The sequence below is a fragment of the Electrophorus electricus genome, chromosome 10 (genome assembly GCF_041902795.1).
Source record: "Electrophorus electricus isolate QZ-2024a chromosome 10, ASM4190279v1, whole genome shotgun sequence".
Classification (NCBI taxonomy): domain Eukaryota; kingdom Metazoa; phylum Chordata; class Actinopteri; order Gymnotiformes; family Gymnotidae; genus Electrophorus; species Electrophorus electricus.
Genome location: NC_137506.1, coordinates 2485001 through 2502343, shown reverse-complemented (window position 1 = coordinate 2502343; position 17343 = coordinate 2485001). Strand labels below are relative to the sequence as shown.

The window sequence follows — 17343 nt, the reverse complement described above, 5'->3', positions numbered from 1 at the left end:
GCGCGCACACACACACACACACACACACACACACAAAAACATCTAGAGGTTTATATTTGCAACCTGGATTTGACTAACGAACTAAAACAAACTGGTACTGAACAGTTTCCTCAACTACATACACAAAAAAAAATCACAAAGACGGGGGAGAAGGCAGTAGTGAGGGGAAAGAAACAGAACAATAAGGCAGAAGTTTGGAAATAAATACTGAGCGACTTTCCAGTGACCCGAGTCTGTGTAATATCTGCCATAATCTACCGTGGCCAATGCTAAGGAGATCGACTAGCGTCAAGAAATACTTCAATGCAAAAGGCAGTCTATCAAGACTTTCAATGGGCTTCCATTAAAAAAAAAAAAAATTAATCCCGAGTGTCCAGGTTGAGCCGGCGCTGGTCCTCCAAAAATATACTGAAAACATAAAAAGAATTTCTGAATTTGGCAAAAGCAGATGGATTTGTTTCCTGCTGCCAGAGCTGCATGTGGCTCTGTTGTATGGGTGAGCGCGCCTTCCTCACACACGCTCCTGCGGGATCTCAATCACGGTCACGGCTGAAGGCATCAGTGTGTTAATCGTTCTGCACATCACATCATTTCCACCTCCTCTGAAACTGGAGCGCCGTTCATGTCGTGATGTACGAGTTTGGCCAAACAGACGTTACGGTTAAATACGTGCACGGTGCTGCATCTACTGCACATCTACACTCAGAAGAAATGAATCATCTGGAATGAGACCGCCTCAGTGGTGGACGTTATGCATTAAGATTCCCACTGAATACATTCACACTCACGCGCAACGCCATGCCAACGGCTAAATGCCACGCTCGAGGGACTAGAGATGGGTTTAGAATGAAGAAACTGCTATTTTTAACTTGTGGTCTTACTGTACCGATCCTGTTTTTTAAATAAATAACCTGTTAATTGTAAGTGAACATAACTGCTGGGTTTTGCAAACTTTCCAAAATCACAAAGTTTAGTATTGAGCCGTTTGGTAGGTACCTAGTCACTCCACCAGCTACACGGAAAACCCTCTAACGCAGAAAGCACAGGTCTTGGGTAAAGGGGCAGATAGCCACATGGTCACATTCCACTTGGCTGGCCAGCACGCAGGAGATCGCTGCCAACTGCACAGTTGACATCAGAACAGGAAGTAACCGCATTTGCCTTCATAATTACCACATAAAGCAAAATATTTAGCATCTTTAAAGGGTTCACCTTGCTATACTTATTCTGTACAATCACACCATGTTGTATAAATGACCATCAATTTCCCAAAGCTTTATGGAAAACCTATACTCCCGGGACCTGTATAAGTCTATGTAGTATATCATATAATTTCCAGTTGAATTAAAAACTCAAGCGTGTTTCACTCCGTCTAGCCCAGTAACACCTTTGATGTTTGACGACTGCGTTATTCATTACAACCCTACCCTTTATCGTTAGGTGTCATTACAGTTTCAGTTGAACTGCACAGGGGTCGCATGCAAAACAAAGCCCAGGTGTTAACCAAGATTACCCATGCGTCACCTTGGCTGTCACTACCATCATACGATTTCACTCTAATAGTAAGAGGTTTTACAGCAAGTTACGGGATTACATTTCTTACATCTTATATAAGGTACGCATGTTGTATAACATTTAGTATAACACAAAACTACGCGGCTTGTCCTCATTCCTCACGCTGAATCCAAGTGGCCTCCACTTAATTCCAGTACGTCTCGCTGCGAGTCGTAGTGTCCAGCAGTCATGCTCTGACATTGAAGAATCATTTCCACAGCCAACGTGGCTGTCCGACTGCCGCCGCTAATCTGACCCCGACAACGAGCCCTCACTGACAGAAAGAGAGCTATGCTACCACAGACCTGTCCTCCGATTTTAAAACGGGATTAGATTAGACCATTTATAGATAGACAAATAGATAGACAGACAGTTTCCTAATGCAAACATTTCGTGAAGCGCTACCCGTCACTCTTAAGACTTGAACGCTGATGCCTTCATGCAGGCTGCACGCACAGGCACCTGCACCCACGTCCCCGTGCAGTTCGGCCCGGGTGTCAGGCCCGGTCGCCCCGCCGTGCCGACAAAGGGAAACGCCGCAAAACGGCCAGTCCGAAAGACACGCTCAGGGCAGAGCCCACCGTCGAGGCTGCATAGGAAGCGCCTGTAATAACCTGTAATCGCAGACAGCAGATCGGTTATAGAGCTAGATCTCTGGAACTTTATAACGAGGATGTGTTAACCACCCGGTCTGGGCTTCGCAACATAACGGCACGGCGGTGGAACCGGACGAAGTGACGTGCATGGAACAACTTTGATCGCCCTGCATGCATCCAATCACGGGCTAACCCGGCTAATTCAGCTAGCATCAGCAAACAGACGGGTCAACATGATCAAAACAGGCTTAGAAAGCGTGTTACACAGTCTTAGGAGGGTCGGCGTAACCTTGCACGGCTATGATTCCAGGACTCAAAGCCTTTGCACTGCAAGCAACACACAGTCCGGCGGCGTTAGCTGCTAATCTGTCAAACCACCGAGCCTCTCGGATTTTAGACATAAAACCGTGCAAAAGAGAGAGAAAAGGCCACAAAGAGCAACTGGCCAACAGACTTGAGGATACACGTAAGGTCCAAGTCGAATCCATCTTCCTGGTATCTCCTCTTATTTCGACTCACAATTTCTTTAATGATCGCAGCCATTGCACCGACAGGAGTTTCTCAGTTTCTGAGGGTTTTTTTTTTTTTTTTTTTTTTTTTGTCTGTTTAATTGCGGATTTAATTTCGAAAGGGCGTCTTTGCGTGCGACGACTCCGTCCCCTCTCTCGCAGCTCCGCTTCGCGCGGGCTACGCGGTGCTTGTCGTCGCGCGAGCAGCACTACTAGGCTCGCGTGTCATAAAGACGGGGCCCTCGCGCCGCTCCGACAAAGCAGGCCCGACTCTCGCGGCGGCTGGAAGTCCGTCGCGCAGTCTCCCGGTTTTTCCCCCCCGTAAGCGGCCCAAACCGGAGCGCATCCGACGGCGGTGGGAGTCTCCGGGGGCCGGAGGGCAGGCGCCCGTGCTCGGCCTCACCGAGGGCGCGAGCTCCTCTCCATCGTCGTTTAACCGGGGGTTGGTTGGGGTGGGGGGGGTGTGGGGGGGGAGATCTCGCCCGAGCCTTTCACGAGCCCTCTAGCTGCCCCCCCTTTAAAAGCAAAAGCGTCCTAGCGAATGATCATCGTTGTCGCGCAGAGGTCTCTAGGTATTCCGCAAAAAAAAAAAAAAAATTAAAAAAAAAAAAAAAAAAAAAAAAAATTCCAAAATAACCCGACGGTCTCCACCTCACGCGTGTACTGAATGCGCAGCGGCTAAACCGGAGAGAACGTACGCGTTGCGGATTTGCGCGAGGGAGGCATCTTCTCACGGTTGTCTCCAGCTGAACTCTCAAACTTCCATCATGGCTTCCAACGGAGGAAAAAAGAAGGTAGATCTGGCAGAGTTAAACGGGGTATTCTGCCGCCGCACGCAAATAGTTCCGCGTGGGCTCCCGAGTCATGTAACGAATACCAGTCCTTAATTGCTTACCGCAAAACTGTCGAGAGAACAGGAAGTGTAGTTCAAACTGCCTTAACGTTACGTCTGATAGTCATCGTTTTACACGATTCTTTCTGTGGCGGAAGGATACGAGTTCAATGCTGGCAGCACTTCACCCTGTCAAAGTGGTCACATGTTTAGCTGATTGGGGAAGTTTCCAATACATGCATTAGTACAGTTACATTCTTACATTCATTAGTACAGTTACATTGCTTCCAATACATGCATTAATACAATTACATTCTTTCCAATACATGCATTAGTATAGTCACATTCTTACATTCATTAGTATAGTTACACTGCTTCCAATACATGCATTAATACAATTACATTCTTTCCAATACATGCATTAGTACAGTTACATTCTTACATTCATTAATACGGTTACATTGTTATATTGTTTCCAATACATGCATTAGTACAATTACAATGTTTCCATTACATGCATTAGTACAGTTACATTGTTCCGTACCTTCCTGAATGGAAGTCATATTTCGAATTGGGATACAATGTCTGGCTACAGACGATAAAATAGTTTCAGTTTCTCTAATGGCGAGTCAGACAAGTGGGAGACAGCTGTACCTGACCCTTGGAAATATAAGACTATTCATCAGATGCTTAGCGGAATAATGAATATTTTGCCTTGCGTTGTATGCTGTTAATCTTTTGTTGATTAAGACTATTAGGATATTAGTTATATTGCAGACTTCGGTCAAACAATACTACAGAGTTCTATGATTTTAGAATCATCTGACTTTAGCATAAGTGCCTTCTAATATTTTGAAACATTTGTGAGTCATGGGAATCTGGAACATGTGAGCGGTGGAAAGTGGTCTGTGGAAGTGTTGACTCCTCTTGCGCCACCTGTTGTATAAGAGGTCTTAAAGTTGACCTTGGTTATTTCACCATTATATATTATGTGTTTATTTATTCACTTTTTAATAACGCCAAAAAAATCTATCAGTTTAATTTTACTTTAGCCCATTTACCATTGGTATATGAATAGTGGCCAACTCGGCGCTCGATATGGATTTTGTTCCTTCTATTTGAGTACTATTAAATACATTTTATTCATATCATTTGAGTACCTATGCACGGGGCTTTGGGTTTTAACATCCAAATACAGTAATGAGAATGTAGTTAGTAGATTTAAAAAGGATTACCTGTAAACATACCAGGTCAAACCCTTAAGTTTCGTTTTGTGGTTTAAACGTTATATCTTATGCAGCTAGAGTTTATCGCTAATTATAACTGTGTTCATATACATTTTAGAAGCACGTATGCTGACAGAGAACGCAAAAGAACAAACCAACAATAAGTACAACAGCAGAGGGCAGTAGAGTGTAATAAATTTGAGGTGGCTTAGGTGTGGCTTTTAGGTGGCTTAGATGTCTATGATACTGCATGCATCTGCCTTTGCTAAGAGTAACTCTCTCTCTCTCTCTCTCTCTCTCTCACACACACACACACACACACACACACACACACACACACACACACACACACACACACACACAGGCATACTTAGATTTAAGTGGAGAAAGCTTACTCACATACACAGTAATTAAGATTCTGATTGCAATCACGATGCAGTGGTGCTCATCTGATAGTATCAAAGGTTTGTAGGAATTTAAATAAATTGAGTTTGTCACTTTTTAAAATGAATTCTAGAGGTGAAGACATGCTCAGCATTTTTATCTCATGACTAATGACTTCCACAAAAAAGACAAAGTGTATGTCATCTGTTGTCTTTACTGAAATATAGGCTGTGTTTTAGTTGTATGAACAAAAGGTAACCTTCTACAGACAAAATGTCACACAGTAAAACTTCATTTAAAAAGGAAAACTTAAAATGTGCTTTTCCACTGAATTAAAGTTCACTGGCCTCCTAAAAGATTTACCATTTTCTCCTAAATGCGTTGTGATTTGCCAAAAATCACAAAAGCAGTCTTCTCCTCTTTTCCTAAGAAGTTTGCTGGACCTTGGTTTGACTTTGGACAGCGTGGTTGACAGAAATGAAATAGTCTCATCTGATCACACAGTTGAGCCTTGAACTCTGATTGTGAACTCTCCAGTACAGATACATAGCCAATGTACACCAGCTATTATCCATTAACACCACTCACAGTACTATTCTAAAATGCTATTTAAATCATTTCACATTATGCTCACTTCTTTTTTTTTAATCTTAAATAGGAAATTCTTAAGTTATTTTTCAAAATGAGTGGAATACATGATATTTATATAAATATACTCTGCTAAAGTTTTGTTATGTAATGTTACCTTAAGAATAGGCTCATATACTCTGCCCCCCTTTTAGGGAATGTGGTTCTTTAGTTTAAGGCACTTTGGGTCCCACTTCACATTACATACCATGATTAATATAACATGGCAAACTCTCATTTTTAACTTTAACCTCACCTTTTAATTAAATAATGCTTTATGTTAGATTTTAGGGACCTGAGCATTCCATACCTTGTATATGAATATGATTAATTATATATATTCTTACATGTTTTCTCTAAGTGTTTCTGAGATACTGGCTTGTTACGCTGTAGAAGTCCGAGGTATTGTGAGACTCTCTTGCCAGAGTATGGTCTCAAGTGAGCAGCAGAGGTCAGTGCTGTGCTATGGCCGATCTTTCTGCAGGGAGGTGTAGTACTCAGTAAGGACCTTCCAGGCCTTTGGGGGCATGAAGCCAACAGGAGGGTTTTCTCCACTGCAGGCTATCATCCGCATCTTTGTCCCTGAGATGAACTCAAAGTCAGCATGCCTGTGTCACGGAGAGAGAGAGAGAGAGAGAGAGAGAGAGAGAGAGAGAGAGAGAGTGAGAGGGGGAGGTGGGGGGAGCCAAGGAAGGGGGCTTAGGAATGAATAAGGCAAAGTATTGGAGACTGGTGGGCAGTGTGGTATTGGAGGCTGGTGGGCAGTGTGGTATTGGAGGCTGGTGGGCAGTGTGGTATTGGAGGCTGGTGGGCAGTGTGGTATTGGAGACTGGTGGGCAGTGTGGTATTGGAGACTGGTGGGCAGTGTGGTATTGGAGGCTGGTGGGCAGTGTGGTATTGGAGGCTGGTGGGCAGTGTGGTATTGGAGACTGGTGGGCAGTGTGGTATTGGAGACTGGTGGGCAGTGTGGTATTGGAGACTGGTGGGCAGTGTTGTATTGGAGACTGGTGGGCAGTGTGGTATTGGAGACTGGTGGGCAGTGTGGTATTGGAGACTGGTGGGCAGTGTGGTATTGGAGACTGGTGGGCAGTGTGGTATTGGAGGCTGGTGGGCAGTGTGGTATTGGAGACTGGTGGGCAGTGTGGTATTGGAGACTGGTGGGCAGTGTGGTATTGGAGGCTGGTGGGCAGTGTGGTATTGGAGGCTGGTGGGCAGTGTGGTATTGGAGACTCGTGGGCAGTGTGGTATTGGAGACTGGTGGGCAGTGTTGTATTGGAGGCTGGTGGGCAGTGTGGTATTGGAGGCTGGTGGGCAGTGTGGTATTGGAGACTGGTGGGCAGTGTTGTATTGGAGACTGGTGGGCAGTGTGGTATCAGTCGTGGAGGACCACAGCATTGCATTGTCTTCCTGCTCCAACAAACTGTGATGATCGCACATGAAAATAATGTTTACATGTGTAACAATATTTTTCTTTTTTTTTTCTTCGTGTTTGGTTGAGCACCTACCCGTGAGGAGGGGGTGTGGTACATGGGTTTAGGGCTTATTTCCTTTGTGAGCATATAACTTTATTTTGGGCTGTTGAGCTGGGACCCAACTGCGAGGACAATCGAGAACTTATTGACTGTGAAATAGGGAACCAAGAAAAAAACCCTGACACAGGTGGGATTTGGGTGTAAGTGTTCACTTGGGAACAGTTTGCATCTTCTTCCACATCTTCCGCTCGGTGGAAATGTGCCTGGAGGTGGATTTGACTTTTTTTCCTTAACCTGCGGTATTACTGACTGTCGACTGAGGTTGGCATGGGATCTCCGAACGTTGCTTCCCATTCTACCAAGGGGCACCTTTGGGTGAGCTTCGACTTGGAAAGAGACCACCCAATCTCCACCCTGGTTTACCTTGCTCAGTATTTCCCTGATTATGAATGCTTTTACCACTGACATTTTGATTGTGCAGGGCGACCTGTCGGGTGGTATTATAATCTGCCTGTGTAATGATTCTGGTTGTAGGAAATGTTTGGGTATGCACTTGGTGTCTGCTGTTAATAAATGTCACAAATGGTTACAGTAGTTTGAGTATATGTGAGGGTATTCACAACTTTAAACTAGAGCACTAGCCATACCAACACAGCCTTGTTTGCGTATATGAAGGAGTCCTGTTAAAAACAGGGCAAATGTCACGACACTATCTCAGCTTATGTAAGGGCAAAGTACCGTAAACCGACAAGCTGAATCAGGGGTTTCTGCTCTGCATGAAAACCTGGGTTTGTGTCTGTCTGTTTAACTAATGGCAAAACAGCACTCTTCAAGAGCCAATGACAGAACTCTGTACTTGCAGACAGCTGCATCAGATGTCAGTGTGCTTCAGAACATTCTGGAACATTGCACACCTGTAAACTGGTGGCCAGACACATTTCTTATAACCAGCATGGCTTTGTTTTTACTTTTACAGTTATGCTTTATAGCTTGGATTCTTCATGCTCACATGGTAGTGACAACTACAAATGTCTATTCTTAGGTCAAGGGCTCACTCCCTCATAACTGGACACCATGTAGCACTATTCATATGAAGCTACATAATACCAGAATACCTAGAAATATTACATTGTTTCTTCAGCAAAATGTTACAAAGGATATTGCTGGACATTTCTGTTGTTTTATGCAATGTGAACACTTTGCTTCCATCTGACAGCCCTGTGTGTCTCACCCGTCCTAGTCATAGAAGTCAGTAGTCCTCCGTGTGTCTCACCTGTCCTGGTCATAGAAGTCCGTAGTCCTCCGTGTGTCTCACCTGTCCTGGTCATAGAAGTCCGTAGTCCTCAGTGTGTCTCACCTGTCCTGGTCATAGAAGTCCGTAGTCCTCCGTGTGTCTCACCTGTCCTGGTCATAGACGTCCGTAGTCCTCTGTGTGTCTCACCTGTCCTGGTCATAGAAGTCCGTAGTCCTCCGTGTTTCTCACCTGTCCTGGTCATAGAAGTCCGTAGTCCTCCATGTGTCTCACCTGTCCTGGTCATAGAAGTCCGTAGTCCTCCGTGTGTCTCACCTGTCCTGGTCATAGAAGTCCATAGTCCTCCGTGTGTCTCACCTGTCCTGGTCATAGAAGTCCATAGTCCTCCGTGTGTCTCACCTTTCCTGGTCATAGAAGTCCATAGTCCTCCGTGTGTCTCACCTGTCCTGGTCATAGAAGTCCATAGTCCCGTTGCTCTTGTTGTAGGCGGCAACCCTAAAAGGGATGATCTCCACAGAGTTGAGTCCAGGCGCCATGGTGAGCACTTTAGCGCCATGACTCGGCTTGTACAGGTCCTGGCCCGACTCAGGGTGGGGCATCCCAGCAGGGTCATGACCCACGATGTAGAACTGAATCCCTGCCACCATTATGGCCCTGCACTGCCACTGCACCTGGGGCATAACACGCAACACTTCAGCCCTGTTTATCTCCAGGATTCGGGTGGTAAACAAACTACAATAGTCAGCGTGATCAAACCCAGCCTTTCAGTTGGTATTAACACCACTTTTGACTCTAAGAAACTTAGGTCCAGCATACATTATGTTTATATACATAACACACCACCAACCTCAGTAGGTCCAGCATACATCATTGGTGAAGGGAAGATTGCCATGATGGTGGACTTGGGGTCCAGGACACCATCCTCCAGAATGGCTGCATATTGCTTCATCCTCCAGTCCAGGGGAACGTCATCATCTTTAGTCCAGCCACCCAGAGGGTGCAGAAGCAGCACGGGCCTACGATACCCACGATCCTCCAGTTTCTGACGTGTGTGAGTCATCAAAAGGGTGTGTCCATTGTGCACAGGGTTTCTCAGATGAAATGCGAACACAGCATCTGGAAGGAAATCATCTCAGGTTGAAGAAGTGGTTTGCATTTATTTTGTCATGTATACATGTACACATGCACAACACGATGAAATGCTTCTCTTCACATATCCTGGCTATTGGAATCTGGACGCAGGGCCGTGGGGTGCAGGAACAGCTGTGGTACCGCACCACTGGAGCGAAGAGAGCGAAGAGCCTCAGTCACAGGCTTCAGTGGTTGCACAGCAGAGCCGGCACTCCATTCCAGAACCTTCTAAATGATAGCCCAAAATCCTGCCCACTAGGCTACTACAGTATGGAAAAGATGCAGATATTGGTGGTGGTGGTTTGGGATATGGGATTTAAAGATTGAGGGAACATATCATAAAGTATTAAAAATGTTTGTATGATGCCAAACTGAACATTCAGCAAATTCTCAATAAAAAATGGAACAGAAATATGGGGAAAAAAACAACATAAAAAAAAACCTATCTTGGCTCCTCAATCATATAAATAGTCTAGGCGTGATCATAATATTCTAATGAGCACATTTGTTTGACTCACTTGTTTGAAAGCCCACAGTCACAGACTTGTAGCGTTCTACTCAAGCAAAGCTGAATATAATGGTAGTATAAGGTTATAAAATGCAGATTTTATTACCTGTGAGTTTGCCATCAATAAGTAAATGGGAATTTGTTTTGGAAATTTGTGGTCTACTGTGGAAAAATGATGTACATAGACTAGAAAATGTAAAGAAAACTAAAAAAGGTAGAGAAATCATAAATGCAAATATATGTATTATTAATCTGTTTTATCCATTACTATCATATATACACAAATTTATTAAAGTTACATTTATGGTGTTAAGGTGTGCTAAAGAACTGTGGACTGTGCACTCTGTTTGGGGACACCACGCTCTGTCTCTGTGTTAAATATGGTCAGCAGTATTAAGAATTTGTGGGGTGAAGAGATATTCACATTTTGTAGACCCCTCACCCCTGCATATCTGGAGGACCGACTCATACAAGGATACCAACGCAAACAACTTTAGGCACTGCCCTCGCTGATGGGTGCCGAAAGAATGGTCGTTTTTATGTTTTTTGATGACAATGGATGGTGATTTGCATGAACTTTACTGCATAAACTGTGAAATAACAGCATAGCATTGGCTACCTTCAAGACTTCCTGTAGTTAATGAAAGTCTCATCTGATCTAACACCTTTAGTACTGTTAGAATTAACTCATTCTAAAAGATACTTGCCCTGATTTGTGTGACATCCTGTGATCTATAAAATCAATTTTAGATCTACATAGACTATTGTTAGTCCAAGACAATCAGTGCTGTGACCCATCATTGATCCACAGGTATAAACTTTACAGTGTTTCACTTTGCTTGCACCATCCCAAAGACACAAATTACAGCGTACATTTGACTCGGGCTATTGCTTGATAGACAGCGTTTTTTACTAGCTAGGCTGGCCCGACTTGAAGAGAGTGAGTTATCAGAATGTGTGGGAAGAAGATCAGGTTTTGAGTGTTGAGACTAAAGCTGATGTAGCATTTACCCAGCATAAAAATGACCCGTTTTACAACGGAAGGGGAGACGGTCTGGCGAAATAATGAAGTCATTTGTTGTACTTCAGAATAGTGTTCAGAGGACACACTCTGCATGCACACATGTCGTGAGCAGAAAAGAGAGGTGAACGGAATCAGAAATAAAACACAGATTTAGGCACTTTAAAAGTATGAAAAACAGAAATGTCATTCAAAGGCAAAGCTACATTCATAGATAGCGGTCCAGGAAAAGTCTTAACTTCAAAACAAAGTTGAAATGAAGAATCAGGCTTGATTAAATATATTTTGTGTAAGGCTAAAACATGTATATGCGGACACTATATGTGTATATGTGGACACTATAAGTGTATATGTAGATACTATATGTGTATATGTGGACACTATAAGTGTATATGTAGATACTAAACACGTATATGTGGACACTATACATGTATATGTAGACACTATAAGTATATATGTGGACACTATAAGTGTATATGTGGATACTATACGTGTATATGTGGACACTATAAGTGTATATGTGGATACTATACGTGTATATGTGCACACTATATGCATGTATGTGGATACTAAAAGTGTATATGTGGACACTATACATGTATATGTGGACACTATAAGTGTATATGTGGACACTATATGTGTATATGTGGATACTATACGTGTATATTTGCACACTATAAGTGTATATGTAGATACTATACATGTATATGTGGACACTATACGCATGTATGTGGATACTATATGCGTATTTGTGGACACTGTACCCGTATATGTAGATACTAAACACGTATATGTGGACACTATGCAAGTATGTGAATACTATATGCATATATGTGGACATTATACGTGTACATGTGGACACTATACATGTATATGTATACATTCTGTACATTGTGTACATACATATTTAAATATCCATATATACATTGTACATTGTGTATATAAACATAATATATATATATTGTACATACACTGTTAATATATTTTTGTACATATATAGAATATATATTTCGCTATGCACCCCTGTGTTCTTTTTCCTCAGTTTGGACAGAGCACTCAACCATTTCACTGCGAGTTATACTGTGTATGACTATGTATGTGACAAATAAACCAAACTTGAACTTGAAACTTGAAACTTGAAACTATAAGTGTATATGTAGATACTATGCATGTATATGTGGATACTATACGTGTATATGTGCACACTATAAGTGTATATGTAGATACTATACGTGTATATGTGGACACTATAAGTGTATATGTAGATACTATACGTGTATATGTGGATACTATACGCATATATGTGGACACTATATGTGTATATGTGGATACTATACGAGTATATGTGGACACTATACATGTATATGAGGATACTATATATATATATATATATATATATATATATATATATATATATATATATATATATATATATATATATATATATATAGACACTATACATGCATATGTGGACACTATACATGCATATGTGGATACCATACGCATGTATGTGGATACTATACGCATATATGTGGATACTATACGCATATATGTGGATACTATACGTGTATATGTGGATACTATATGCGTATATGTAGACACTATACGTGTATATGTGGACATTATATGTGTGCATTTAGTTTACTGCAAATAGTCATTCTAACCTGCTTTCATCTCTTTGAATTTCTGCTTCAGCTCTCGGGGAGTAAGGCGGTACTGATCCAGGCCATCATTCCATTTGATTCGCTCCAGCACCTCTAGGTCTCCACCCACCAGCCAATCACCACTCTCCATCACCACCTGCAACAAGAGAAACTTGAATACAACAAAGTAGTGTTTACATTCTAAGGCCGTAAGTTATAACTAAGGTATAAGATACTAGTGCTTCTGCTAAAAACTTCCAAGCTAATCATGAATATTGTAAGAAATATATTTTAAATGAATTGTTGTGGCTAAAATTCTGAGAAAAAATCTGACATGTCACTGAATATGTAGAATATGTAGAATATGTAGCTCAGGACTATACAAAATTGGTTGTATTTTCCAGTTACTGATTTTTTTTATGAAGCAGGTATAAAGTGTTGATTTGCATAAAACAGGTGTATAAAGTATATAAAGTGCTGATCAGGTGACATTTTCTTTGCAGCAAAGTGTTACACAACTAAAGTTCAATGCAATTTCAGCGCACCAGTTGTGTTATCATGGCATGTTGTGGATATTTAGCAATGGTAATAATATATAGCAACAGCTGTATTCCTGTAAAAAACAAACAAACAAACTATAACACTCCTAAATAGTTCTACCTAATTGTTTATATAATTATCTATAAGTTCATTCGTCTAGCTAGTTCACAACCTTTCTTTTTAGCAATGCTATGAATAAGTGGTGTATCCGGTTGCTAGACAATAGTTTGTTCTTGCTGTTACCTTTATGTAGGGGTGTTTGAGGTGGGCGGTGCCCCACTGGCGGGAACACCTCTCTTCCTTGCGATGCTCAAAGAACTCTGGGTTGCGTAGGATGGCAATGTACTCCCCCTGGTACACCAATGCCATTGCCATGCTGCCCATCAATCGTTTTTTAGTCTCCGTGGCAACAGGCAGGACAATAGGCACAGAGAGGTTGACAGCACCACCTTTGCGGTGAGAAAGAGTAGGATACAGAGCAGCAGTTAGGCACTGATGCCCTACAGGTGCAGATCCACCACCACACGAAACATTTCTTACATTATCATTTTAAAGATTTGGGATCATCTGGGCGATTTTATGGATTCAAACTAACAGCATCAAGTACTGTGGTGACATAGACTCAGAGGCTAAAGATACACAATGATCATTCTTATAAACAGAACATGGCCTATTGTTCAGAACAACGGCACTTCCAGGTTTGTTGAGGTTGTGTGGAGGACTGACGCAGCCTCTACACATGCTCATGTTGCTTACTTTTATGTAACACATTAAATTAAGGTAATGCATTAAAGGTAAAAAGGACCATTTAGCAAGTGAGATCATGGTAACAATACACTGTCATTTGGGCTGACTGCTCCTTTAAATATGTTCTGCAGTTCAGACTCAAAGCCACGGCTACATCATTCCTGTAAATATATGTTCAGTGGCTGTATGTGATCTTTGGTTATTAAGACACTGTAAATTGCATGTGTAGATGGCTGTGTTCATAATGCTAAAAATGGTAATAATGCTTACCTTTGATTGGACACAGTTGTTTCCATTATTATGATCCAAGTTATGTATGGGTCTGTTTCACAGTAGCAAACATATTCATGCAACCCTTAATGGTGCTACTGAATTTGCGATTTTTATTGTGTGTGTGTGTGTGTTTGTGTGTGTATGTATGTATGTGTGTGTTTGTGTGTGTATGTGTGTGTGCGTGTGTGTATTCGTGTGTGTGTGTGTGTATGTATGCGTGTGTGTATGTGTGTGTGTGTGTGTGCATGTATGTGCGTGTGTGTGTGTGTATGTGCGTGTGTGTGTGTACGTGCGTGCATGTGTGTGTATGTGTGTATGTATGTATGTGTGTGTGTGTGTGTGTGTGTGTGTATGTGCGTGTGTGTGTGTATGTATGTGTATGTATGTGTGTGTGTGTGTGTGTGTGTGTGTGTGTGTATGTGCGTGTGTGTGTGTATGTGCGTGTGTGTGTGTATGTGCATGTGTGTGCGTGTGTGTGTGCATGTGTGTGTGTGTTTACCTTCCAGCAGGCTGTTGAAATGAAGGACTTGGAGATACTCTCTCTCTCTCATGAAACCCTTTAGGGGGCTCGCCCAACCTTCAGCTAACACCTGCACCCACTGTAAGTCCAACTGAATGTGTGTACGCACACGCACACACACACACACACACACACACACACACACACACACACACACACACACACACACACACACACACACAGACTGTGAAAAGATGTTTATGAAAAAAGGGTTGGGGTGCTGAATGGAGTTTAACCACTGAGGACACTCTGGAGATGCCATGGTTACCTTGGTGATAGAAATAGTTGGCAGAGTACTGGCATCAGATTGTGCTAGTTTCAGTTTGTTCTCTGGCACAATCAGTTCTGTAACCTCTTCTAACACCCCATTAGGAATGATACCCTGAGAGAGAGGGGCGGGGGAGAGAGAGAGAGAGAGAGGGATGGAGAGAGAGAGAGAGAGAGAGAGGGATGGAGAGAGAGAGAGAGAGAGAGAGAGAGAGAGAGAGAGGGATGGAGAGAGAGAGAGAGAGAGAGGGATGGAGAGAGAGAGAGAGAGAGAGAGAGAGAGAGAGAGAGGGATGGAGAGAGAGAGAGAGGGAGAGGGATGGAGAGAGAGAGAGAGGGATGGAGAGAGAGAGAGAGGGAATGCAGACAGAGATAGATTGTGGTAAGCAAAGACTTTTCCCTCATCATGTCACCATGTAATCATGATATTGCTTTATCAGAGGAGTAACCGAATAAAACTGTAATTGGTACTTCTTTGTTAAACTATTCTTCTTTCATTTTTGCTCTATTAGAGCCTGAGACCTTTTTTATTTAGAGAACTTTTTTTTTCTCAACATACTGTGCCATATTGGTTATTACAGCAATAATATCTGTTAATGGTGTGGGGTTTTGCTGTTTTCATTGGAATTCATTCATCACTGTGAAAGAAGTGACAAGTGTTTATAGGCAGCAGTAAACTGCTCTGTCCTGATCACAGGTAAGCATATATGCTTTTCATGAAGAAACTGTGAGTGCAGCTGCTCTGTTCTCTGTGTGTGAGTGCAGCTGCTCTGTTCTCTGTTCTCTGTGTGTGAGTGCACCTGCTCTGTTCTCTGTGTGTGTGAGTGCACCTGCTCTGTTCTCTGTTCTCTGTGTGTGTGAGTGTACCTGCTCTGTTCTCTGTGTATGTGAGTGTACCTGCTCTGTTCTCTGTGTATGTGAGTGTATCTGCTCTGTTCTCTGTGTGTGTGAGTGTACCTGCTCTGTTCTCTGTGTGTGTGAGTGTACCTGCTCTGTTCTCTGTGTATGTGAGTGTACCTGCTCTGTTCTCTGTGTATGTGAGTGTACCTGCTCTGTTCTCTGTGTGTGTGAGTGTACCTGCTCTGTTCTCTGTGTATGTGAGTGTACCTGCTCTGTTCTCTGTGTATGTGAGTGTACCTGCTCTGTTCTCTGTTCTCTGTGTATGTGAGTGCACCTGCTCTGTTCTCTGTTCTCTGTGTATGTGAGTGCACCTGCTCTGTTCTCTGTGTGTGTGAGTGTACCTGCTCTGTTCTCTGTGTATGTGAGTGCACCTGCTCTGTTCTCTGTGTGTGTGAGTGTACCTGCTCTGTTCTCTGTGTATGTGAGTGTACCTGCTCTGTTCTCTGTTCTCTGTGTATGTGAGTGCACCTGCTCTGTTCTCTGTTCTCTGTGTGTGAGTGTAACTACTTTGTTCTCTGTGTATGTGAGTGTACCTGCTCTGTTCTCTGTGTATGTGAGTGTATCTGCTCTGTTCTCTGTGTGTGTGAGTGTACCTGCTCTGTTCTCTGTGTGTGTGAGTGTACCTGCTCTGTTCTCTGTGAATGTGAGTGTACCTGATCTGTTCTCTGTGTATGTGAGTGTATCTGCTCTGTTCTCTGTGTGTGAGTGTACCTGCTCTGTTCTCTGTGTATGTGAGTGTACCTGCTCTGTTCTCTGTGTATGTGAGTGTACCTGCTCTGTTCTCTGTGAATGTGAGTGTACCTGATCTGTTCTCTGTGTATGTGAGTGTATCTGCTCTGTTCTCTGTGTATGTGAGTGTACCTGCTCTGTTCTCTGTGTGTGTGAGTGTATCTGCTCTGTTCTCTGTGTATGTGAGTGTACCTGCTCTGTTCTCTGTGTGTGTGAGTGTACCTGATCTGTTCTCTGTGTATGTGAGTGTATCTGCTCTGTTCTCTGTGTATGTGAGTGTACCTGCTCTGTTCTCTGTGTGTGTGAGTGTATCTGCTCTGTTCTCTGTGTATGTGAGTGTACCTGCTCTGTTCTCTGTGTGTGTGAGTGTATCTGCTCTGTTCTCTGTGTGTGTGAGTGTACCTGCTCTGTTCTCTGTGTGTGTGAGTGTAACTACTTTGTTCTCTGTGTATGTGAGTGTACCTGCTCTGTTCTCTGTGTATGTGAGTGCAGCTGCTCTGTTCTCTGTGTGTGTGAGTGTACCTGCTCTGTTCTCTGTTCTCTGTGTATGTGAGTGCACCTGCTCTGTTCTCTGTGTATGTGAGTGCACCTGCTCTGTTCTCTGTGTATGTG

The 17343-nt window shown here is 42.9% G+C and overlaps 2 protein-coding genes across 4 annotated transcripts in view; both read right to left on the bottom strand.

Annotated features, from left to right (window-relative positions):
- Nucleotides 1-3407, bottom strand: part of ptena (phosphatase and tensin homolog A) — a 15398-nt gene extending 11991 nt beyond the window's left edge. The window contains exon 1 of one of the 3 annotated variants that reach the window (XM_081721674.1): nt 2615-3407. In XM_081721674.1, coding sequence (XP_081577800.1) covers nt 2615-2693 — 79 coding nt within the window. In that variant the 5' untranslated portion in view covers nt 2694-3407. The remainder of the gene's footprint in view (nt 1-2614) is intronic. The other 2 variants (XM_081721675.1, XM_081721676.1) reach the window with 2 other exon arrangements.
- The window catches only part of papss2a (3'-phosphoadenosine 5'-phosphosulfate synthase 2a), a 26471-nt gene continuing 11853 nt past the window's right edge, over nt 2726-17343 (bottom strand). The window contains exons 5-11 of the mRNA XM_081721895.1: nt 15104-15192; nt 14815-14926; nt 13539-13744; nt 12777-12912; nt 9300-9568; nt 8894-9123; nt 2726-6336 (exon numbers count right to left, since the gene is read on the bottom strand). Coding sequence (XP_081578021.1) covers nt 6192-6336; nt 8894-9123; nt 9300-9568; nt 12777-12912; nt 13539-13744; nt 14815-14926; nt 15104-15192 — 1187 coding nt within the window. The 3' untranslated portion in view covers nt 2726-6191. The remainder of the gene's footprint in view (nt 6337-8893; nt 9124-9299; nt 9569-12776; nt 12913-13538; nt 13745-14814; nt 14927-15103; nt 15193-17343) is intronic.